At 44.8% G+C, this 26,293-nt stretch overlaps 1 protein-coding gene across 2 annotated transcripts in view; it reads right to left on the reverse strand.

Annotated features, from left to right (window-relative positions):
• Positions 1–26,293, reverse strand: part of LOC308332876 (integrin beta-3-like) — a 49,498-nt gene that overhangs the window by 10,724 nt on the left and 12,481 nt on the right. Inside the window, exons 6-14 of one of the 2 annotated variants that reach the window (XM_080788998.1) lie at positions 25,283–25,444; positions 24,236–24,331; positions 23,880–23,969; positions 21,009–21,140; positions 19,744–19,827; positions 17,846–18,227; positions 6,512–6,734; positions 5,244–5,344; positions 3,990–4,109 (exon numbers count right to left, since the gene is read on the reverse strand). In XM_080788998.1, the coding sequence (XP_080645124.1) occupies positions 3,990–4,109; positions 5,244–5,344; positions 6,512–6,734; positions 17,846–18,227; positions 19,744–19,827; positions 21,009–21,140; positions 23,880–23,969; positions 24,236–24,331; positions 25,283–25,444 (1,390 nt within the window). Of the gene's footprint in view, positions 1–3,989; positions 4,110–5,243; positions 5,345–6,511; positions 6,735–17,845; positions 18,228–19,743; positions 19,828–21,008; positions 21,144–23,879; positions 23,970–24,235; positions 24,332–25,282; positions 25,445–26,293 lie in introns of both variants that reach the window. The other variant, XM_080788997.1, reaches the window with a different exon arrangement.

Below are 26,293 nucleotides of genomic sequence, written 5' to 3' on the forward strand. Positions count from 1 at the left end.
CCTGATCCCAGTCCAAACACTGACCTGCAGCGCACCTGATCCCAGTCCAAACACTGACCTGCAGCACACCTGATCCCAGTCCAAACACTGACCTGCAGCACACCTGATCCCAGTCCAAACACTGACCTGCAGCGCACCTGATCCCAGTCCAAACACTGACCTGCAGCGCACCTGATCCCAGTCCAAACACTGACCCGCAGCGCACCTGATCCCAGTCCAAACACTGACCCGCAGCGCACCTGATCCCAGTCCAAACACTGCAATGACCTCCATGAGCGTCTGACAATGTGCTCCGTCAGCCAAGCCTCATGCCCGAAAGAACGCTTTAATAGCGTTCTGCTCGTTTGTCTCCTCCTGCGCCACACTTCCTCTTCTATCACTCCAGTCCTCGCTATACGCCTCTGCCTTGTTCGGATACATTACTTTTAGAGAGGGTGTGGTTTAACGTGATTATTGCCACGACAGTGATGCGGTATAAGGAACGAGACGAAGTCGAGTTCCGCAAGCATCACTGAAGCGTCACTGAACAGTTACCCTTAAAACGAAGGAAATGGCTGAAAAAATATATTGTTTTAATGACAGATGTATAGTCACTATACGACCACAAATGTCCCAAGAAACTAGCTATAGCCTATAGCCACCGAGTTTGCTAAGCGCTCTGGGAGAACAGAGCAGCTGAATTCTTGTTCCGTTTTGATTAGGTGGTGAACGGTGCTGGTTTGACCCACGGCTAGAAGGCCGTTTCAACCAATCAGATTGCTTTTCCTCGAAACGACCCGTATGTTACAGTATGTTATCAATACAATCTTATCCCATTTTGAACGGGAACCCATTTTGGTGTTAGCATCATGTTATGCTTTAGCTATTGAAAAACAGCAGATCTACAAGCTCGTAGCGCGCCACCGAGTGGCGCGCTACGAGCTTGAAGGTCTGCTATTTTTGAGAAAATCGAAGAACGACTGACATTTTTTTTTAAATCTGATCTCAGGTCAGAATGGGTTAATCAGACCAGTGTGTGTCCAGTGGAAACCTCGTATGAATCTGATCTCAGGTCAGAATGGGATAATCCCCCCTCTATTCCCCCCCTCCTCTCCTCTCCTCCCTCCTCAGGATTGTGTGGCATCAGCGCGTTCGCTCCTCCATAGCGGGACACGGAGGAGCGACGCGCCTTTTTTTTTTTTACGACCGTCTTCTCCCCAGCGGGGGGCGCTATATATACCCACGTTCAATGGGATGTGCGTGGCGAGCTTCCTCCCTACCTAGGCGCTCCCTAAATGAAACCCACGCGTCCATTAAACCCCCCCCCAAAACCCTGGCCCATGCAGGACAGACTTTACCTATACCCCGCAGGCACCGGGGGTGATTAGACACACACACACACACACACACACACACACACACACACACACACACACACACACACACACACACACACACACACACACACACACACGCACACACACGCAAGCACACACACACACACACACACACACGCACGCACGCACGCTCGCGCGCACGCACGCTCCTCCTTAACAAGAAGAGGAAGGAGGTGAAGGGTGAAGAGGCACGCTCAACACTCAACAGGATGGAGTGGAGAGCAAGAATGCGGGGAGATGAAAGTTTGTGTTAACCCATTCTGAACGGGAACTCATTTTGGTGTTAGCATCATGTTTTGCTTTAGCTATTGAAAAATAGCAGATCTACAAGCTCATAGCGCGCCACTCGGTGGCGCGCTATGAGCTTGTAGGTCTGCTATTTTTTGAAAAATCGAAGAACGACTGACATTTTTTTAATCTGATCTCAGGTCAGAATGGGTTAATCAGACCAGTGTGTTGTCCAGTGGAAACCTCGTATGAATCTGATCTCAGGTCAGAATGGGTTAATGTCTGGTAATAATGAGGCCCAGGGTGGGCTTTCTGCCCGCGCTATATATTCACCGTGTTACCGCCAAGGCAACGCGGACGAGACAGGGTGGTTTTGTATACAGTGTTCTGTTGTTATCCAAACTATATAACCCGCCGTGGAAGATCTATTTTTTTGGGCATGGCATAAACAAACAATAAACACCCAATTGTCGTTTAGCCCCGAAGTATTAAAAAAAATAGGGTTCAGACTCATTGACATGAGTTTAACGACCCATTCTGACCTGAGATCAGATTCATATTCATAACGAGGTTTTCCACTGGACACACACTGCAGGTCTGATGAACCCATTCTGACCTGAGATCAGATTCTAAAAAAATGTCAGTCGCTCTTCGATTTTTCAAAAATAGCAGACCTACAAGCTCTTAGCGCGCCACTCGGTGGCGCGCTACGAGCTTGTAGATCTGCTATTTTTCAATAGCTAAAGTGTTCTTGCATACTGTACAATGTACTATAATGCAATAGTTCACAGTTCACACACACACAAACACACACACACACACACACACACACACACACACACACACACACACACACACGTCTGCTATTTTTGAAAAATCAAACTGTCAGGATGTAGAAGACATATTTTTTAGAATCTGATCTCAGGTCAGAATGGGTTCATCAGACCAGTGTGTACGTCCAGTGGAAACCTCGTATGAATCTGATCTCAGGTCAGAATGGGTCAAGGCGACGGGCGACCGAAGGGCTGACACACTGTATCCGGAATGATGTCACTTCGTTATGTCAGCACTGCAGCACCGTCATGGAAGTTTCATTTTAACCCATTCTGACCTGAGATCAGATTCATACGAGGTTTCCACTGGACACACACTGGTCTGATTAATCCATTCTGACCTGAGATCAGATTCTAAAAATGTCAGTCGACTCTTTCGATTTTCCAAAAATAGCAGATCCACAAGCTCGTAGCGCGCCACCGAGTGGCGCGCTACGAGCTTGTGGATCTGCTATTTTTCAATAGCTAAAGCATAACATAATGCTTACACCAAAAGGGGTTCCCGCACAAAATGGGTTAAATTGTCTCATATAAGCAGGGTATACTTATAATATCTATGAATCTGGCAAGACTCTCCTAAAAAGTATCCACCTTACAGGACACGGCTGTTCGCCTTTTTCATATTTGCGTTTGTGTGTGTGCATAAGTTCATCTTTCTCTTGCCGTGTTGCCAGTTTTGCAAGAGAAACAAGTGACCAGGTCTGTGAAAACATGAACCTGCACACATGAAAATAGCTGATCTATACAAGCTCACACAAGCGACACATTGTGAGGTTGTGTACATCTGTTATTTAAAAACACATTGAGAATAAATCGAAATATTTTGAATATTTTTTTTAAAATTAATTAAAAAAAAGGCACAGTTATATATGTTCAGATGGATGTCTGTGGACAATCACATATTAATCTGGGGTTCCTCGATGTGAAGAAATGTGGAAGCCAGCCCAAATAAGCAACTACTGTACACTCTAGAATCAAGCACCAAAAAAAAAAAACAATTCAAAGGTTGCTTATAATAAGCAGACATGGTAACGCGGCCTGAAGGAAGCAAAGCGCACACACACAAGGAGCCCCAGTGCCTTAAAGGGACACTTCACCCTTTTTGCAAAAATATATATGTTAATGACGTTTAGGAGCTTTAGAACACTTTCCTGGGGGTCTTTATGCGTGTAATATGTGGTTTTAGATATTTTAGATTGTAGCAGTGAGCCTGTTGTCTCTGATGTCATGGACACTGGGCTCACTTCCTTCCTGGACTACATGTTGTCTCAGTAAGACAGCTCTATCCACAAGGAGGAGCAGTGCACCAAAGAATTATGGGAATTGTAGTCCAGGAAGGTAGTGAGACCAGTGTCCATGCCATCAGAGACAACAGGCTCACTGCTACAATCTAAAATATCTAAAACCACATATTACACACATAAATACCCCCAGGAAAGTGATCTAAAGCTTCTAAACGTCATTAACATATATTCTTTTGCAAAAAGGGTGAAGTGTCCCTTTAAGTTGGCGAGGTAAAAAAGAAAACATGGATAATATCTGTGATTCTTACCAGGCTCTTTGACCACGAACAGGATGGACTTGCCGCTCGTGTCTTCGTAGTACTGGAAGCGTTCAACGCAGTCGTTCTCGTCTTTGTACGTACAGTTCACTGCATTGGTGTCATGGAACACTGGAAGGACGCAAGAAACATGAGATATAATGCTTAGAAATCATTTTAACTGGCATAAACATCCACTATACTATCTCCGCGGTCCAAAAGACTTGGAGCTATACGGCGAACAGCGAGGCTGCAAGTGGCTCCGGAGGTATAGAGCGACCGACTGGGAACCGGAAGTACGTTCCAGGTTCGATCTCACAGGCATCGCTTTTCCACCGGTTGGTTCCCAGTGGGGGAACCGGTTCAGTTATTTTTTTGGTTCTCTTAGTCCATGAGCCAGAGCTCCAAAAATATGCAAAAAAAAAAAAAAAAAACATGCAAAAAATAGAAAATATGAGAAAGCTACTATACTGTGGAAGGGTTATCATATATTAATGTACGTATATTGATCCTATAAACAATTTAATATAGGTGTTGTTTTAGCCCACTCAATTCATAATTAACGTTCCAATTTTGGAGCTCTGGCTCATGGACTATAAGAAACAAAAATAACTGAACCGGTTCCCACTGGGAACCGACCGGTGGAAAAGGGTCAAAGTGCCTCGCATGGCGCGTCCAATGAGAAGGTCGGTGCCTCGCATGGCGCGTCCAATGAGCAGGTCGGTGCCTCGCATGGCGTCCAATGAGCAGGACGGTGCCTCGCATGGCCATCCAATGAGAAGGTCAGTGCCTCGCATGGCGTCCAATGAGAAGGTCGGTGCCTCGCATGGCGCGTCCAATGAGCAGGTCGGTGCCTCGCACGGCGTCCAATGAGCAGGGCGGTGCCTCGCATGGCGTCCTATGCCGTTGGCGCGCGTCGTATGAATAAATAAATATAAAATGCTACATAAATGCGCCATCTATAATGGAATGGAATAACGACAACCAGCGAACATTCCCGGCGACCGAACCAGGGAACGCGCTGTCCTTTTTGGCCAATGAGCACCAACCCAACTATCGGGTCAGTTGGGTTAGTTAGTGCTCATTGGTTACACACGGCATGTCTGGGGGGGCAGCCCGTGTGTTGAACAAAGCCAAGGCATGGACACTGTACATGTTTTTAATAAATGATTATAGGGCATATACAGTATAGCCGTGTGCTTCCATGTGTGTTCTGGTTCCGTCAGGTCGGTCGGGTCACGTCGGGTCGGGTCAGAGTGCTCTTACCTATGTTGTCCACCAGCTCTATCTCGTCACGGCAGATTCGGGAGCAGCTGTTGTCCTCGAACAGTTTGCCTCTCTTGAAGTGCTTACACTCCACGCACTCCCTGCAGACGCGCGCACGCACGCAGACACACACACACACACACGCACGCACGCACGCACGCACGCACACACACACGCACGCACACACACACACACGCACACAAGGAGACCGTCAGTGCATGTCTATTATACATTTGAGAAGTTGTACCCAACATTTTTTTTAGTTTAGTTTAGTCGCACAATAAAAACAGTATACAAAGAGGTAACATCAATAAAAGAGAAGTGTGTGCAGGTGAGAAAAGAAACCCAGGGAGGGCTTATATGTTATATGTTGTACCCGACACACGGACAAGCTAGGACCCAAAGTCAACAGCTATACGCCATGCCGAGACCGCCCTATACTCACTACTGCAACGTCGTCCTTCACATGCGGCAGTGTGACGTCACACACTTATATACCCTCCGCGTCGTTCGTTCGTCCGCCGTCTCCTCGTGTCGCGCCGAACGCCGAGCCTCGACGCCACCCGCGGGAAAACAATGGTCATTGCACTGCCGCCAATGTCGCCTCCCTTCCACACTCACGCCGCGCCAATGCATTTGTTTACTACTAACACTATCGCCCCCCAAGCGCCCACACCCCCGCACGCACACGCTCACACGCGGAACACTCCAAAAGGATTAGTAGGCATGTAACGATGTATCGTATATCGCGATATATCTATATTATATCCCGACGATGTGTATCGATTTATTTTAAAAAAAAATCGATAAAAAAAAAAAAAAAAAAAAAAACCTAGTGTGTGATAAGAAATGTCAGCTGTAATCACATCATATTCACATGATTTTGGAGAGAAATGAGACAGTAGAGGCCTGGAGAGAGGGGAGCTGTATAATGTGTCTGTGACTGTGCCCCAGGTGATGGTCGTTATTGATGCTCATTAATACATCAAGGAAGGCAATTATCTTTGCAATGAAGTTAAATAAAAATTGTGAAAAAAGCTTTGGGGGGCGGGGGGAAGATAAATCTAAAAAAATAAAAATAAATTGGTCATTGGTCTGGAAAATCATTGTGTTGAAAATATCGTTAAAAAAATCGTATCGTGAACCTCATATCGTGATATACGTATCGTATCGTGAGTTGAGTGTATCGTTACATGCCTAGTAGTAGTACCGTACTCAGTGTGTGTGTGTGTGTGTGTGTGTGTGTGCGTGCGCGTGCACAGTCTCACTTCTTCATGGTGCAGGCGTCGGGGCAGGTGGGGCACTTGTCGCAGGTGGCCCCGTAGGCCCCCGGCTGCGTGCACTCGCAGGCGCCGCACACGCACTGGCCCCGGCCGCTGCACAGCAGGCCCAGGCCCGACATGCAGGTGTCCGTGCGCCGCGAGCAGTTGCAGTTCTCGCCCTGCCAGTCCGGAGCGCACTGGCAGAAGCCACAGTCGCACGCCCCGTGTCCTGTGTTGTGTTATATAAGGGAAATGATTCAATACAGTATATACCATGTTAACCCATTCTGACCTGAGATCAGATTCATACGAGGTTTCCACTGGACACACACTGGTCTGATTAAGCCATTCTGACCTGAGATCAGATTCTAAAAATGTCAGTCGTTCTTCGATTTTTCAAAAATAGCAGACCTACAAGCTCGTAGCGCGCCACTCGGTGGCGCGCTATGAGCTTGTAGATCTGCTATTTTTCAATAGCTAAAGCACGACATGATGAGAACACCAAAAGGGGTTCCCGTTCAGAATGGGTTAAAACCATTACCGTTAGCATTATGCTATGCTTTAGCTATTGAAAAATAGCAGATCTATACGAGAGAGATAGTTACATGACAAATAAGACACATGAAGTAGAATAAAATAGAATAATGTAATGGAGCAAGGTTAAAGGGGCGGCTGGAGTCCCCGGGAAAGATAAGAAATAGAACTGAATGGAATAGAATGTTCACACAAATAGGCTTTATATAGCCAGAGAAAAAGACAGAGATATCAGTGCATCCAGAACATAATAATTATTCTAGTTGATATTTACCAACGACCACTTCGACATGGACGAGAAGAGAACAGCATTACACACATTTTTAACCCATTCTGACCGGGCACCCATTTTGGTGTTAGCATCATGTTATGCTTTACCTATTGAAAAATAGCAGATCTACAAGCTCATAGCGCGCCACCGAGTGGCGCGCTACGAGCTTGTAGGTCTGCTATTTTTGAAAAATTCGAAGAACGACTGACATTTTTAGAATCTGATCTCAGGTCAGAATGGGTTAATCAGACCAGTGTGTGTCCAGTGGAAACCTCGTATGAATCTGATCTCAGGTCAGAATGGGAGTGGCCTCGCGGTGCCAAAACAAAACAGGGGTGGTTGTTACAGTATGGCCCCAGACATTACTCACAGCACAATCACGGGTGTTCATTCGACCCTTAAAGGGACACTTCACCCGTTTTGCAAAAACATATATGTTAATGACGTTTAGAAGCTTTAGAACACACTCCTGGGGGTCTTTATGTGTGTAATATGTGGTTTTAGATATGTCTCTGATGTCATGGTCTCACTACCTTCCTGGACTACAATTCCCATAATTATTTGGTGCACTGCTCCTCCTTGTGAATAGGTGGAGGGCTGTCTTACTGAGACAACATGTAGTCCAGGAAGGAAGTGAGCCCAGTGTCCATGACATCAGAGACACCCAGGCTCACTGCTACAATCTAAAATATCTAAAACCACATATTACACACATAAAGACCCCCCAGGAAAGTGTTCTAAAGCTTCTAAACGTCATTAACATATATTTTTTTGCAAAAAGGGTGAAGTGTCCCTTTAAGAGAGTGTGAAAATGGACCCATAAGGGTCCTTTTTCACAACCTTAAGAGTTAAATGAAAACTTATAGGATCAGTCCTGCATGGCCAAGTTACCCAGGAAAAGTAATAATATTACCTTACGTTTTACTTGGCATTCACAAAAGCAACACGTTACATCAGAAGTTATGTTACTGTATTAGTTTACACGGTACACGTTCCGTCATTCTCGCCATGGTTTTGATAATAACGCAGATGTTCTGTTGGTTATTTCTAATTAATGCTTCTAGAGAGACATACGACGAGGTAGCGTTATGGTACTAATTATGCCTCCCGGTTTTGGGAGTGTATAGCAAAAGAAGTGTTAAAAAGAACAGATCTACAAGCTAATAATAATACCGGTAATGTGTCAAAACGCAACGTGTTGATAGCTTGTAGATCTGTTATCTTTGGTAGGAGCCTATAGGAGGTAACACCCTCCTATTATGGATATATTGTACAATTGTACAAGTTATATTGGATCGACATATAATACTCTAAAAGTCTAAAGTAGTGTGTGGATCTGCTGAGAGTGTCAATTTAACCCATTCTTTCCTTTTGGTGTTTTAACTAAGCATTATGTTATTCTTTAACTATTGAGAAATAGCAGATCTACAAGCTCGTAGCGCGCCACTCGGTCTGCTCTTTTCGAAAAAATCGTAAAAGATGCGGCACAGATCTTTCAATATTATATTCTTTCGGAACGAACGTTTTTCTTATTTTGACGTCAGGCCTAAATGGGGGAAAAGGTTTCATGACATTTTTTTTTTTTTCCGTGTTTCTTTTATGACCTCAATTGAACCCACACAACCTGAACTTTGAATTGGGATTTTCTCAGCCTTTTTCTTCCGAAGCCTTTTGAGCTGCACTGAAAACAGGCAAAACAGGCCTCAACGGTGACATCTGCTGGCAAAGTCTTATGTCATATAATGGGATTTGTGGACTGTTACATCACAGTCCACAGGAAAATCTGAGCACTTGTTTTTTTTAAAATATATTTTTTATCCCACGATTTTGTAACCCATTTTTCACCCCTGTGTCAATCATCTAATGTGATCCTGGGCTCTACACACCCTCCACCAACCTAGTCCCCCATATATGGGGGACAAGGGGAGAGCAACGGACTTGAACTCATGCTTCCTTCATGCCCGAGTGTACTGAGCACTTGTTTGAGCGTATAATTATTTAAAACAAAACCCCAGACCACGGAAAATCTCGTACTGAATGTTCAAAGTTCAGGTTTCTTGGGTGCAATTGAGCTCAGAAAACATAAAAAAAATATATATATATATATACAAAAACTTTTTGTTACGTCGCGATCCCTTTAAAAACATGAAGATAAGAGCTTTTCTGCCCGACGACTATAGCGACGACGTCACTCAGTAAAGACCGTCCACCATGTGATTGTGCTCTCTCTCTCTCTAACGCGTCGCGCGCTATAGCTCCGTCTCCCTGGCGACGCCGCGTTAAACGTTGCGTGACCCGGGCCGTGGATTACATAAGTCTGGCTCGACGCGAGCATTCCACACGTCTGTGTTCACACGTTACGTTCATTCCCAGAGAGACACAGAGTACAAGCTTAGACGCTGAAGCTTTCTTCTTCCTTTCCACATGAAGAAAAAAAAAAAAAAAAAAAACGTTTAATCTCTCTCACACACACACACACACACACACACACACACACCGAGTCCTTTTCTATGTCTAAAAATGGGCCGATCTTGGCTAGACTGCACCACTCGCTTTGGCTTGGGAGGTCAGACAGACGCTTGGAAAGCAGAAGTGTATACGCACACCTCACAAACACACGCACGCACGCACGCACGCGCACACAGACACATACACAGAGCGGTGCGTTTGAGGAACTGTTGGTACAGATCTGGACTTAATTCCATTGTTTTGCTAAAAATGAGAATTCGTGTTTTTTCTTTTGTATGTGTGCATAATGTGTTCCACTTGTGGTGTCTGTCTTATACGGGTCTGGTTTTACTGCTCAGCATGATTCAGTGTTTCAATGTGTGACTCGCACTGTCTGTCTGTCTGTCTGCCTGCCTGCCTGCCTGCCTGTCCGTGTGCGTTCATAATTATGTGTGTATGCATGTGTGTAAGAATGTGTGGATTGTGCATGGATGTCTGAATGTGTGTGCGTATGTCTGTGTCAGGCTGTGTGTGTGTGTGTGTGTATGAGAGAGAGAGAGAGAGAGAGAGAGAGAGAGAGAGAGAGAGAGAGAGAGAGAGAGAGAGACATCTATTCTGAGTGTGTGATGCATGCAGTGACAGTGCTGTTGTGGCGTATACTCCACTGATAAAACAATGAGAAGCGGAACGCAGCCTCTGGAGCGCTTGATAAATGATTATCCACAAACAAACAGCCTGCAGACCACAGACCTCAGCACTGTAATTACACACCCCTTCTGACTGCGGAGAACACACACACACGCGCGCACACACACACACACACACACACACACACACACACACACACACACACACACACACACACACACACACACAACAGAACAAGACCCATTCGGCGGTGCCGTTTCTCTCTTGGCTCGTCTTTGACCAAACTTGGGGGTTTTATTTTTAGCACAGTGACACCCATCATGTCAGCCCTGCAGCCTAGTGAGTTAAGCACTGTGGTATTTTTCGTGATAATGTTTTGGGTTCTCGAGGGAGCACGGCAAAACATGGTGCTGTGACAGCACAGCACACAACAGAGAGGGGCTTTAAGCCATTCTGACCTGAGATCAGCTTCTAAAAAAAAAATGTCTTCTACGTCCTGACAGTTTTCCATTCTGACCCGAGATCAGATTCTAAAAAAAATGTCTTCTACGTCCTGACAGTTTTCCATTCTGACCCGAGATCGGATTCTAAAAAAAAATGTCTTCTACATCCTGACAGTTTTCCATTATGACCCGAGATCAGATTCTAAAAAAAAATGTCTTCTACATCCTGACAGTTTTCCATTCTGACCCGAGATCAGATTCTAAAAAATGTCTTCTATGTCAGTCGCTCTTCGATTTTTTAAAAAGATAGCAGACCTACAAGCTCGTAGCGCGCCACTCGGTGGCGCGCTATGAGCTTGTAGATCTGCTATTTTTCAATAGCTAAAGCATAACGTAATGCTAACACCAAAAGGGGTTCCCGCGCAAAATGGGTTAATGGTTTGGAGGAGGAGGAGGAGGAGGAGGAGGAGGACCAGCCTGAGGTTTGGGTGAAGTCATGTTAAGTTATGTGCCAGGCCAGGGAAACATTTCTGCGTGCCACTAGTAGTATAACAAAACAAAAAGAAAACCCCTTCTGTACGACCTGAGACATACAAAGAGCACCAGATGAACCCTGCTGGAGCCGTCCATGTTCTCTCGAAACCAGAAAGCAGCTAATTTTCAGATTTGAGTTTTCGGTCACAGTCTTTTGAATGGTTTCCGTCTAGTTTTATAGTCAATTTTTTTTAGTCACCGGGAATGTCTAGTTTTTAGTCGACTAAATGCGATAGGATTTCAGTCGACTATAAATCTACAGTTGATTCAGTCGACTGAAATGTGTTTTGGCGGTGCCTTGATGCCGTCGCAATGACTGTTTTCACACTCGCTGAAAATAGCCGATCTACAAGTCCACAACATGTCGCACTAATTGCAAAATGACTTACACTGGTCCACTCTTGTCCACTATAGTCCCTTCCCAACATTTTAGTCAAGTTTTTATTTGTTGACGAAATTGTCAGTATATTTAGTCTCATAGTTTTAGTCGTCATAGCTTAGCTTTTATTAGGTTTCCATTTCGTTTTGGTCAGTGGAAAAAGGTATAGTCGACGGACATGTTTCGGCTCAGTTCTAGTCGAAGAAATCAACACCGTCTCAAACATGTTCACGTCAAGGACCCTCCGAATGGAAAATAGCAGATCTACAAGCTCGTAGCGCGCCACCGAGTGGCGCGCTACGAGCTTGTAGGTCTGCAATTTTTGAAAAAATCCCAGAACCACTGACACAGAAACATATCTTTTTCAGAAAACTGTCAGGATGTGTAGAAGACATTTTTTTTTAGAATCTGATCTCAGGTCAAAATGGGTTATTTGAGGTCGACGTTCAACACTCATTCTGAACATTTTTCCACTTTTTTTGCAGTGACTCATGCGGTTGCACTGTTCCCGTGTCCCATATACTCTCCCCTCTGTCTTACATCCTCATATGGGAAAAACAAAAATATTCACACATACTGTAGAACACTGTACACACGGGGGAAGGGAACAGCGTCCTGACGAGACGGAACGTCGACCCCCCCCCCCGAGCAACCTACAATGAACCGAAAAGGTCTTGCTGTAAGGTTTCCGACAAACCGCCTGCGCCTTGCATGCATTCTTCGCTGACTAGGTCGGTCGAGGCGTCATGTCCGAAGCATGTGTACGCACGCCGGTGTTACGCTATATAGCAGCAGCAGCACAGCGTATACACCACAGCATGTGTCAAAGCATTTTAACCCATTTAGACCGGCTGAGGGCCGATTCTATAGGTTTCTGGAAGGAAAAAAAAACTCATGTTTCTATTATGTCAGTTGGTGCTCAACCTTTTTTTCATGCCAAGGACCCCCAGAATTGTCTGTATATTTGGCCACGGATCCACATCTGAAAATATGTCGTTTCAGGGACACCTATATATACACCAGATGCAAAGATTTGAGTTAAAAACGTTCGCTCCGAAAGTATATATTATTCAAAGATTTGCACCGCATTTTCAAGACTTTAAAAAAAATAGCAGATCCACAAGCTCATTATAGCGCGGTGCCGCGCTATATTGAGCTTGTAGATCTGCTATTTTTCAATAGCTAAAGTATGACATAATACACCAAAAAGGGGTTATATATATATATATATACCGTCCTGGATGGGTTAAGGGTTTTAAAATGGATGTTATATACGACAAAACGGTTTCGCCGTTAAACGACATTGACAAACCGAACCAAAAATGTAATTTCAGGAGCACGGCGTCCAGAAAGGTCGGAAGTTCAAATGCTCTCAACTCTCTGGCCTAGAGAGAGAGAGCTATAGATGAAAGGAAAAGCCCCTCCGAGGGGAGAACTCCAAGCACACTCAGGGATAAAGTTACAAAGCCGTGATTGTGTCTCAGGGCATACAAATTAAAATAAATTATACAAACGCCCAACAAGGACGCATGCTGCCCAATGGTTTTGACCCATACAGGGTCTATAACCCTGGGGCCATGTGGCTAAAGGGGTTGGCGTCGTGCTTATTCTATTCTATTCCTCAGGAGGAACTGCCGGACTTTTGATTTAAAAGTATATACTGTGATTGGATTGCTGTGATGTAATGCGGATTATGGATGTATCATGCACCTATGATTGTTTATAGGATGTTGTGTAGCCTACTGTCGTTTTGTCTGTTTTTGTCTGCCGTTTATTTTTCAACTTTTACTGATCCTGTATTTAAGGTTTGTTTGTCTCGTTTTCTGTTGTGTCCTTTTTCTTTGGGGTGAAAATTCAACGCGTTTACTCTTTTGTGTCATATACCTTTGGGGTTTATTTAAGAGAAGCTGTTAATGCCACCATTTATTATTTTTCAAACTCAGTATTTAAATAATGCTTCTGTGGAAAAAAAACAATAAACAAAGCAACAAAAAAAAGCAACGGAGGAAAAAACAAGGAAGCAAAAAGCCCCACATGGCATTTAAAAACAAATCCTCACCTTAAAGGTAGAGTAAGTGATTTCACTCAAAAAACCTTAGGTTTCGTTTTTGGCTGTGGGACCTATAAGCCTTCGTCCAATCAGGATAGAGAGTCAAAAACGAAACCTACGGTTTTTTGACCCCCAGGGGTTAACTGGGGACAGGGAGGAACTCCTTATATGGTCAGCACACTCTATAGTAGAGAGGATTATCACAACAAAACAAAAAAATAAGTGATATTTGAATTAAGTGAAATCACTTACTCTACCTTTAATGAACTGTAAAAAACCACAGCAGCGAATAGAGTGTATCTGTGCACCGGCATGCAGCCAGCGCATGTAGTGCAGCTGAAACTGGGATCATGTGCTCAGATCTCCACCGGTGACGCTTAGCCATATAGCTGCTGCATTCCGTGGCGCAACTGCAAGCGATGCAAAGAGCTTTGAAACCCATTTAAAAAAACTTTCACTTTGAAAGAATATATTAGATTCAAAGGTTTGCGCCACTTTTTTCTTTTTTTTACGATTTTTCAAAAATAGCAGACCTATACAAGCTCGGTGGCGCGCTATGAGCTTGTAGATCTGCTATTTTTTAAATAGCTAAATTATAACATAACGTTTAAAACACCAAAAGGGGTTCCCCCGGCCCCACCACCACCCTGACAAGCACTCGGGACTTGTAGGAGTCGAGGCTTTTAGATTTAGTTTGACTCGTTTCCCGCAGATGAATATCGCTGAAGATAGCTGATCTTACATGCTCACAGCGCCTCGCAACGCTGTGAGCTTATTAGGAATGTCCCGATCATGTTTTTTTTCCCACCGATTCTGATCATTTGATTTTGAGTAGGACCGTATCTGCCGATACCGATTTCCCCCCCCCCCCCCGATCCGATATCCAAAATCACAGACAATAATCCAGTCTAATATCATGATATTGGATAATAATAATATCGATTGACCGAGTTTTCTTTTGTGCTCCCGCCGCGATCCTTTGAAAATGACGTGATCGGACCAAAGGCTTCACTGAAGACGACGTCACTTTGCTGTCATCTATATAGGGACCCCCTCCAATATCATGTATAGGCCGGGTATAGGGTAACCCCCCCTGGGGGGGTCTCGACCCACAGGTTGAGAACCGCTGGTCTAAAGCAGAGAAGACTATAAAAGACATCTGGAGTACAGCAGGGCTTCAGTGTGTATCGGTAAAGTCATCTTCATGTAAGTCACTGGCTGGCTGCACATGACTCAACCTCTCTCTGTGTGTGTGTGTGTGTGTGTGTGTGTTGAACTCTGCTGAACTGGCTCACGTAAGCCAATGGCCTGGCCGGCACTCGCTCTGTCTGCACCTTGGTTCAAACACGAACACACAAAACTAACGCATGGCTGAAACCACACACACACACACACACACACACACACACACACACACACACACACACACACACACACACACACACTTTAAATACGCCTCTAAATTGACAAATCATGACAATGATGGCCTGTCACGTGTCACCCCCACTGTAGTGCGTGCATGTGCACATCTTGTTACCGGGGCGGACCGGAAGGGTTTTTCCAAATCACTGAATGCTCCTTTAAATAAATCTTTTTTTTTTTTTAAACGTCTATGGGGAAAAATGAACGGGAAATTATTTTGTGGTGCCTTCGCCGTTGAAAGTGGGGGCGGGACTGCGACGCTCTACAGAGCCTAACCTAAGCCCAGTCCCTAACCCATTCTGGGCAGGGAACTCCTTTTGGTGTTAGCATTATGTCGTGCTTCAGCTATTGAAAAATAGCAGATCTACAAGCTCATAGCGCGCCACCGAGTGGCTCCGCTCCTCTTTGCGAGGACGTTTTTGACCAGCTCACACATAACAGGGCCAGTAGTGTTTGTTTGTTATGAATTGCATGTTCCCCGAGGCAGAAGCATGGACTGTTGTTGTAATGTAATTCCAGCCAGATGAGGTGGCGGTGGTGCAGAGAGGGAGTGATGAGAGAGACTGCCAACACTGGCCGTCAGGCCAGGGCTACTCTCTCTCTCTCTCTCTCTCTCTGTCTCTCTTTCTCTCTCCGTCTTTCTGATTAACCCATTCTGACCTGAGATCAGATTCTAAAAATGTCAGTCGTTCTTCGATTTTTCAAAAATAGCAGACCTACAAGCTCCACTTGACTCGGTGGCCACTCGGTGGCCACTCGGTGGCCACTCGGTGGCGCGCTACGAGCTTGTAGATCTGCTATTTTTCAATAGCTAAAAGCACGACATGATGCCAAAACCACAATGGGTTCCCGTTCAGAATGGGTTTAAGTGGTTCAAATATCCGTGTAGGACGAAGCCGCTGCCTTCAAACGAAGTGAAATTGCGTTCATATTTGACCGGTGTGTATATAGAGCGTCGCAGTCCTTCCCCCCTTTCAGAACGACGAGTGGCCCAGGAAATGATTCTCCGTTCATTTTCTCCATAAAGGCTTTTCAAAAAGTATTTATCTAAAGACGGTTATACGCCGCGGACGAAGCCAACTCGGATCGGGACAAATCACGACAATAATTGCAATGTTTATTGCAATAATTTGTAGGAAGAAAAACTAAACAAATAAGTGTTGTGTATCCTGCCTTTATTTTCTTCTTTCAAATTATTTGATCGGCACAAAATGTTGTGTTTGTTGTCATGATTTGTCCCGATCCGAGTGGGCTTTATCCGCGCGGTGTAACCGTCTTTATATAAATACTTTTTGAAAAGCCTAATGGAGAAAATTAACGGAGAATCATGTCCTGCAGGGCCACTCGTCGTTCTGAAAGGGGGCGGGACTGCGACGCTCTGTATGTTTTTGTTTTTTGTTTTGTTTTGTTTTGTTTTGTCTTGTTTTTGTTTTGTTATGTTTTGTTTTTCTGTCTGTCTGTTTATTTTTATTTTTTTCCTTTTTATAGCTATTCTGAATATTAAAAGGGACTGGCATTATAAGCTGAGGCTTCTGCCAAACACTCCCTTTTGGTAAAAAAAAAAAAAACCCTGAATACATTGTATAAGGCGTGTGTATTTTAAATGACCAATAAACTTGAACTTGAACTATATGCGGCCGTGTTTGGGATACATTTGGGTATCACGGTTTCAACTCAGCCCCGCATGGACAAATATTGGACTGTTTTCACAAACACCTTGAACCACTTAGAGTTCTTTTAAGCTGGTTTTATCCGGTTTTTCCCCAAAAACCACCTCCTCTGGGAAATCACGTTATGTTCCCTGTAGCTTGTCCTATATGTTATTCCTGTTCCATAAAACAAACAACAAAAAACTCCAAAATAGCAGATAATGCGTGCTTGTATACATCTGCTATACTATTGAAAATGTTTTATCACGAATCTTAGGGGGGGTCCCTGAGTGACTCCCTGGCTGGCACGACACATTTTCAGATGGGATGGGCTTCGCGGCACGAGAACTATAACTGATTTATAGGAGGCATTTCGTAGAATCGGCCTCAGGTACTAAAAATGGGTTAACCCATTCTGGACACGGAACCCCTTTTGGTGTTTTAACTAAGCATTATGTTATGCTTCATGGCTATTTTCTTTGAAACATCGTGAAAATGTGGCACAAATCTTTGGATATAATATATTCTTTCAGAGCAAACTTTTTTTTTTTTTTTTTCATTTTGACGCCAGGCCGGTAGCACACAGCTTTCAGACAAGAATCTACCTCTGCAGTTTTGGTCTTTTAACTAAGCATTATGTTATGCTTTATGGCTATTGAAAAATAACAGATCTACAAGCTCATAGCTACGAGCTTGTAGGTCTGCTATTTTTTTTTTGAAAAATCGTGAAAATGTGGCACAAATCTTTGAATATATATATTCTTTCAGAGTGAACGTTTATTTTTTTGAGTGGTGCAACCACTCCTACAACCAGCAATGTCCGTGCACACCTATGTGTTCACCTATATGTATGTATGTGTTCACCTATGTATGTATGAGCACCAGTAGGGGCGCTGTTGTGCCACGCAGAAACAGAGAGAGAGAGAGACAGTGCAGGCCATCAGTCGACGGAAAGAACTCACCCGAGCACAGCTCGCCCTTGTAGCGCAGGCAGTTGAAGTCGTCGCACTCGCACAGCACGCCCCACACCTTGCCGAAGTCGTTGCCGTGGCACACGCACTGGCCGCACACGCAGTCGCCGCGCCCGCTGCACAGGCGCGGCTGCGGCTCGTCGCCCGAGGAGGCCGAGCCGCCGGCGGCCGCGGCGCCGGCGCAGCGGTCCTGCTCCGTGTGGCTGTAGTCGCCCTCGGCGCACTCGCAGCGCGGGCCCAGCCGCCCCGGGTGGCACAGGCACATGCCACACTCGTACGTGCCGTTCCCTTCGCTGCACACGGGGCTGTCCGGCTGCGCGGCCGCGGCGCACTTGCAGTCGCACTCGAAGGTGACCGCGATGGACAGGGAGTCCTTTTTTTGGGGGGGGGGGGGGGGGAATAGTAGAGAGAGAGAGAGAGAGAGAGAGAGAGAGAGGAGGGTTAGTTCCATTTAGAACAGACACTACGAACAGAAGATGTTTGATAAGATATGGGGAAAGTTTATTATATATATATTACGGTTAATGACTTATCTTATTTAATGGGGGAAATTGTCTAATTGTATTCTCTGCAGCTGTTTGGTTTTGGGTCTTGTTTGTTGTTTGACTCTGTTGTTACCATTCAAGTGCCATTATTATTATTATTATGTATGTACTGTATGTTATTGTTTTGTTTTTTGTTTGTTTTTCATTTTAAGTAATTGTATTGTCTGTATGTGTTGTTTTGTTGTATTGTCTGTTTGTCCAAAAAAAATGCAATAAATATATTGTTAAAAAAAAAAGAACAGACACTACGAAATGTCTTCTGAACACAGGAGAGGAGAGGAGAGGAGAGGAGGAAATCACACCTGTGTGAAACGAGGGGGCGCTCTTATCGCCGTGCGTCGTCATGACGTGACACGCCGATTTGACACTATATAAACGTAAATTCTCCGTTCATTGTCAAATGGGAATTTAACAAAATGACCAATTTGCTCGTCTACATATGACGTAAATCCTCCATTCACTGTCAATGGCATTTAATGTTTGGACAAAAGTCAACACTAGTCAGTATTTAAGTCCGACGTCATTTTTGTAGTGCTATACGTTCCAGTAGAATTATTAATGTTTTGTACAAGTGTCCATGACAACAAAAATATATGGTGTGGAGACAATGAAAACTATTATTATCATTATTATTGAAGGTGGCATTTGCTCGGCAAAATATTTCGGGGGGGATATTTAGAATGTGTGCAGGCTTTAGTATGTTGAATCTAGTTTGCATTAATGAGGATTTAGTGGACACAATAAAATAAAATGGCGATAGTATTCCGTGTGGGGCAGACGGCCTTATGTCACAGCCAGATTTGGGAGAGCGGCGCAGTTTTCTTGTTGCGAGGAAAGCGGTAAAATGAGACTTTCGTGGTTGTTTTCGCCTCAGATTTAGTCCGACGGAGCGCCACAGTATAACTCTATGGGGACACAAAAGCGACACAAAAGTAGGACCCGGAAGTATCTCAGGAGGGGGCGCTCACGTCACGGCTGAAATACTGAATAGCTGAATATAGGAGGGGCTAGCAGCCCCTATAGGAGGGGCTAGCTGAATATAGGAGGGGCTAGCAGCCCCTATAGGAGGGGCTAGCAGCCCCTATAGGAGGGGCTAGCTGAATATAGGAGGGGCTAGCTGAATATAGGAGGGGCTAGCAGCACCTATAGGAGGGGCTAGCTGAATATAGGAGGGGCTAGCTGAATATAGGAGGGGCTAGCAGCCCCTATAGGAGGGGCTAGCTGAATATAGGAGGGGCTAGCTGAATATAGGAGGGGCTAGCAGCCCCTATAGGAGGGGCTAGCTGAATATTGGAGGGACTAGCAGCCCCTCAGAAACAAAACAATGGATAGTTGAAGGCCCACCTTGAAGCCCACCGGCTTGATGACAAACGTCTTCTTCTTCTGCTTGGGGCAGCCGCGCGCTCGAGCCTCCACGCTGAAAGACACCTGGAGGACCCCGAGAAGGAGAGAGAGAGAGAGACGGGGCTTTAGAGCAAGTGCTTCTCAAACCTCTACACACTGTTTCGTGTCAAGGACCCCCAAATTGACACTAATTAGCCCACGGACCCCCCCCCCCCCCCCCCGTTTGAAAAGATATGCCAGGGACCCCTCCATATGTCTCTTGCAGTGATTTTTCAACCCGTTTAATTTCAAGGACCCCCAGTTTGACATGCATTAGTCTACGGACCCCCATTTAATAGCATTTCTATCTCTGGGAATATGAAATCAATGCTAGTTTAACTCCGAGAGCGTCCATGTGTACGCTCTCTGAGTTACAGACCCATAAGGGTCCATTTGGTTAACAACATGATCCCTACTATAGCGTCCAAATATGTGTGTGTGTGCAGTGTTTGTAGTTGTATTTCCTGCGTGCGTGCGTGCGTGCATGCGTGCGCGTGGTACTGTGCATACTGCCCTATTCACCCCTACCAGACACATGACCTACTTTGAGTCAGATACTCTCACATCAAGATAAGACATTTATTTATTGGTTATTGGAGGGTGTATAAGCATGGGAAAAACTGGAGCTCTGAGTACTTGCCAGATTTTCCAGACACACACACACACACACACACACACACACAAAAACACACAAAAACACATTTTGCACTTTTGAACAATACAAACGGGTTCCAGCAGTTTGCAATCACAGCAGTCCGTTGTTCCGCGGCGGGGAGAAAGAAGGAAAAGGCCTCCGTATGTACTTAGTCAACGTAATTATTCATTCAACATCGCATCTAAATCTGGTAAAAGTCCATGAGTGGGCAATTACAAGACTACTATAGTAGAACATGTGGGGAGACCACCATATATGGACACGCGCAAAGGGGGAGCAGAGACAGAGAGAAAGTGTGATTGTGTCACCCATGGCAAGAGACAGAGAAACACAGGAGAGGAGAGGAGAGGAGAGGAGAGGAGAGGAGAGGAGAGGAGAGGAGAGGAGAGGAATGTGGGCTGGCAGTGAAGTGTAATAGCAAACGTGCTAATATGCTCTTCCCCTGGTCCTTATCGAATGTTCTCCATCGGAGATAAGACGAATAAGGCCTTGATATCACGCACACGCGCGCACACACACACGCACGTGCACGCGCACAGTGTATACAGCTGCTTATGTGTGACTGTCTGACCGTGTCTCCGATCTTGAGTCCAGAGCAGGATTTGAGTCCCGGGATGAGCTCTCCGTTCAGGCAGGTGGCGTTGAAGGACAGGGACAGCTCCTCCGGCACCCCCAGCACCTCCAGTTCCACCTTGGAGCGGATCTTCTGGAACACACCAAAGACGTAACAACAACATCAAACACGAATTAGAAAGTTAAGTATTTAATAAAGAATAAGGCAGATCTTACTACTGAGTATAGTATAGGCATAGGAATCATGGGCAATTGCAAAATGACAAAGTATATAGTCAAAACAGGAATCCACAGACAAGCAACCATGACAACAAACTATATGAACTGACAATGAGGTGTCTGTGAAGAGTCCAGTTTTATAGGAGCAGGTTGATTGGCAAAGTGTTCACAGGTGGGCTGACGAGGGAGTTGAAGACAGGTGTGTAAATGGGACTGCAGTGTGGTGGACGTGAATGTTGGGAGTGGCCACGGTGGAGTCACATGACTGAGGGGGAGAGAGAACGTGACACGTACGTACGTATGTACACGGACAAATCACAGATGTGTCCGTGGCGGAGACAAATATTTAGATGTTCTACTTTTACACGTCATTAAAACCCATTTTGACCCGAGATCAGATTCTAAAAAAAATGTCTTCTACATCCTGAGGTAGAAGTATATGTTTCTGTGTCAGTCCACTGCATAATAGGTCCGTTTCCAGGTTTTCTTCACAATATTCATGACACTTATTTACTACCGACACTATATGACACATTAGGAAACACACATTTATGTGACATTTTTTCACGCACTTTCCTACCGTATAGGCTGAGGAATGTGTCCCAGTCCCCCCTTTTCACATTGGCCTGTTATAGCGCCACCATGAGGCCACAATAACCTGACCTATAGCCTGGTGGAGAGTGAGACTTCTTATAAGCTCACTATTATATGGGCTCACGATTCTGGGACAAACATTTGGCGGAAATAGACGATCAATAAGTCTCATCGTTGTAAAGCGTGTAATAAGATCAGCTATTTTTTTTTGCAAAATGTTCACCCCAGAATAGGCCACTATACAGTTTGATGCATGCGAAATACATGCCGACACATTTTTTTCAGATTATTTAGTATTCGTCACACTTGAACTGAAAAGTCTGTTATTTTGGGGTCTTTTCACTAGTTTATAGTCAAAACGAACCCAAACTGAGTCCTCTTCCCGTGAACCAAGAAGTGAGGACTGGGTTGTTTTATGGCGTTCACGTTCAGTTCATTTGCAAAAAAGAGGACTATCACACTATCACACGGGTTGGCACAGCAGGCGGCGATCTGTCTACGGCAAGCCTAGAGGGCTAAAATATACAATGGCAAAAAAAGGGTGACGCAAAGTTAGCGAACCTGGACTATACTTTGTGCTCACAATGCGCAGGTTAAGTGAACCGCAACGTGGACTAAAGTGCGAATAAGTAACTTTTTTGCATTTTCACGTAATGCACAAAACAACGTTGAGTCCGAGTCCACTTTGTGTGCTGAAAGGGTCGGCAAGCCTAGAGGGGGCTAGAATGCAAAAATGAAAAAAAAGGATGAAGCGAACCTGGACTACTTTTTGCTCACAAGTCATGAGTCTGAGTCCACTGTGTGTGTGTGTGTGCTGAAAGGGTCCGCACGTTTGAATCAGACAAAGAGATAATGTTAGTCATAATTGACGTGGTCATAGTTTCACACCTTGGTGACAGCGGGGCTGCACTTTTACAAGTCTGCATTACTCTACAGTTTGTATGATTCAGCGTGCTGCGAGAGTGTGTCTGCATGACTCAGCATATACTGTGGGAGTGTGTCAGCAAACACCTGCTGACGGTGCCATCTCCACACACACACACACACACACACACACACACACACACACACACACACACACACACACACACACACACACACACACACACACACACACACACACACACACACACACACACACACACACACACACACTTACTTACACTAACATTCACTACACTAAGAAGTGTTACAGTTCCTGATGAAACACTCGTAGAACTAATTCATGTGCTAAATCCAGTCTGAAAACTGCTGACTGTCAATTTGAAGAAAAAAAAAACACAAAACGAGCGTGTAACACTTCTACAGTCACGAAGAAGATGTTACTGGAGCAGCTCGGACATTAAAAGCCTCATTTATTGATGAAGGGACAGGAGTGACTTATAGCCTCGGAAAACCCAGACGTTTTTTATTTCCAGGGAGGGCAAAAAAAAAGTCTGGGAACCGAGTCCACTTTGATTCGGTATAGAGTATATAGCGCTCTGCTGTCGATCACGCTCTGCTGATTTCTGATCGCCTGCACCTTTGTTAAATTGACACACGCACACACACACTCCTCTCTCTCTCTCCGTCGCTCTAATTAATTAGTCTCATGTCGCACAGCTGCGTCTAGAATTGATTCTTAGTTCATTCGAATTGTTTTGTTATAGTCTTAAACAGACAGTGATTTGGTTTAAATGTCCCGTCATTTGCGCATATTCTTGTCTCAGGTACTATGTGTAAAGCTGTAGATAGTTTTGTATTATTATTTGTATCGATTGATCTCTCTTCCCCATTTGCCCCCGGTCTCCCCTTCTTCTTCCCTTTCTTTTTTATGGAAATATCAAAAGCGATGAAACGTTTACGCCAGTGTAAACCTGCGATGTAACAATAAAAGTCCATTCTGATTCCGATCATAAACACCCGTGTGTCTTTTTTGCGAATGTTTGCCGTCTGTGCGAGAACATAATGAAACTGCATTAAAGCATGCGTCCGTGCACCTGTTGCGTGCACGTGTGCGCGTGTGCGTGTGTGTGTGTGCGTGTGTGTGTGAGTGAGTGTGTGTGTGGTTACTCACGGCGTAGGCCTTCAGTATGAGCTGGACAACGTTGCCCGAGTCATTGGACAGAGTTCCCACTGCTGTGCCAGGAATCAGCTCACTGTAGTTCTACCACGCACGCACATGCACACGCACAAGCACACACGCACACACACACACACACACACACACACACACACACACACACACACACACACACACTTAACCCTAATTCACGGTCCGCGGTGCAAAGGTGTCACTTCGAAAATGACAGGTGTTCAAGTTCATCTCGAAACTCTATAGCTTGAGGAGTCAGTTTGACAAATATAAACTGTGACAGCGTAATAATGTGTAAAAGTGTAAAATTGACATTTTAAGAATGTGTCCATTCTCACCTGGTACAAGGGCACCACGGGGTAGGTGACGGCGAAGATCAAGTTGATGTTGTTTTCCGACATCTTCTCTGTTATCAGCGCTAGAGACGGATAGTCCTGAAAACACAAGGACACTGTATAAAGCCACTGAGCCGCCCCACACACACACACACACACACACACACACACACACACACACACACACACACACACACACACACACACACACACACACACACACACACACACACACACACACACACACACACACACACACACACACACACACACACACACACACACACACACACACACACACACACACACACACACACACACAGACGCTGGAAGATTCAAGAGGGCTGTATTTGTACAAAGTACAAAGCAGCTAAAACTGTGGTCTGACATGTTCTGCTGAGACTTACACACACGGTATACACTCGGACTCAATTTACAATCTGACCATTTAGCAGACGCTCTTTATCCATTAGTGACTTACTACAGTAAACCCCCTTCTGACCTGAGATCAGATTCTAAAAAATGTCTTCTACATCCTGACAGTTTTCTGGAAAAAGCCATGTTTCTATTATGTCAGTCGTTCTTCGATTTTTCGAAAATAGCAGACCTACAAGCTCGTAGCTTGTAGATCTGCTATTTTTCAATAGCTAAAGCATAACATGATGCTGACACCAAAACGGGTTCCCGGCCAGAATGGGGGTAAGCAAGGAAAACACAGATCAAAATCATGCATAGAGGCAGTAAGACTCAGCAATCGAGGATATACACAGTAGGTAAGCCAAGAACCTATACCGTCAGTCCAAACGGTATAATATGAATGAAATATATCTATATATATTGAAACCAATTGCAAACTACAGGATTCCAGGTCAACGAATGAACCTCACGTCTCGTCTATAAATACCTAACAAGACTTAATACCTTCGCATATAAGACTGCATGGTTCGTCAAGGTGCACTACAGGGCTAAGGTGGAGTCTGAAGAGGTGAGTCTTCAGATTGCGAGCGCATGCACTCACACACACACACACACACACACACACACACTGACCATAGTGCTAGACATGCTGTACATGTTCTGGGTGTCGAGGTGACACTGTCCGTCGTTGGGTTGCACGATGCCGGCCAGCCGGCCGTCCAGCGCCATGTGCGTCTTGGCGTCGGACGTGAAGATGAGCAGGTGAGAGGCGCCGGGACGCCATCCGATGTGGTCCTGTGTGTGTGTGTCCACAAACAAAACAAGACAGGACTTATAGGGTTAATGAGATCCGGACAAAACCACCCAGAGGAGAACCTGCAGGAAAAGAACCCGACATCCAAATATCGAGGAATTATAACCTCGATTCGGTTCCATCCACATTTTGGGACCCTGACGGTCCCTTTGATAGTATAGAGAGTTTCATGTTTTGTTCTATACGACATGAATTAAACCTGTTCATTATTTCCCGTTGTGGTTAAAACGTCTGTGAACAGTGTGTTGAAGCTGTGAAAGATTGTCTCTTGCTATAGTATTATTATAGCTTAACCCATTCTGACCTGAGATCAGATTCATACGAGGTTTCCACTGGACACACGCTGTTCTGATGAACCCATTCTGACCTGAGATCAGATTCTAAAAATGTCAGTCGCTCTTTGATTTTTCAAAAATAGCAGACCTACAAGCTCGTAGCGCGCCACTCGGTGGCGCGCTATGAGCTTGTAGATCTGCTATTTTTCAATAGCTAAAGCACAACATGATGCTATCACCAAAATGGGTTCCCGTTCAGAATGGCTTAACTTATCTACAAGCCAATGCAATGGAAAAGTGCAGTGGGAACTGCAAAAAGATTACATTAGAACTTACTTCTTCAACAGTAATAGGTTGTACAGTACTGCGTTAGTGTGCGTGTGTGTTTCCCCTGTGAGTGTTTATATACACGTTTGTGTCGTAATGTTTCCCGCAAATAACATTTCAAAATTGTTTATAATATTGGTGTCGTACAAAAATAGGCAATCTACAAGCTCAGAACAAGTCTCAATGCGACACGTTTTGATTGGCCGTTTTTTTGCAATTATTCTTATT

This window comes from Protomyctophum bolini, assembly GCF_963924005.1.
Source record: "Protomyctophum bolini genome assembly, chromosome: 18".
NCBI classification, from domain to species: domain Eukaryota; kingdom Metazoa; phylum Chordata; class Actinopteri; order Myctophiformes; family Myctophidae; genus Protomyctophum; species Protomyctophum bolini.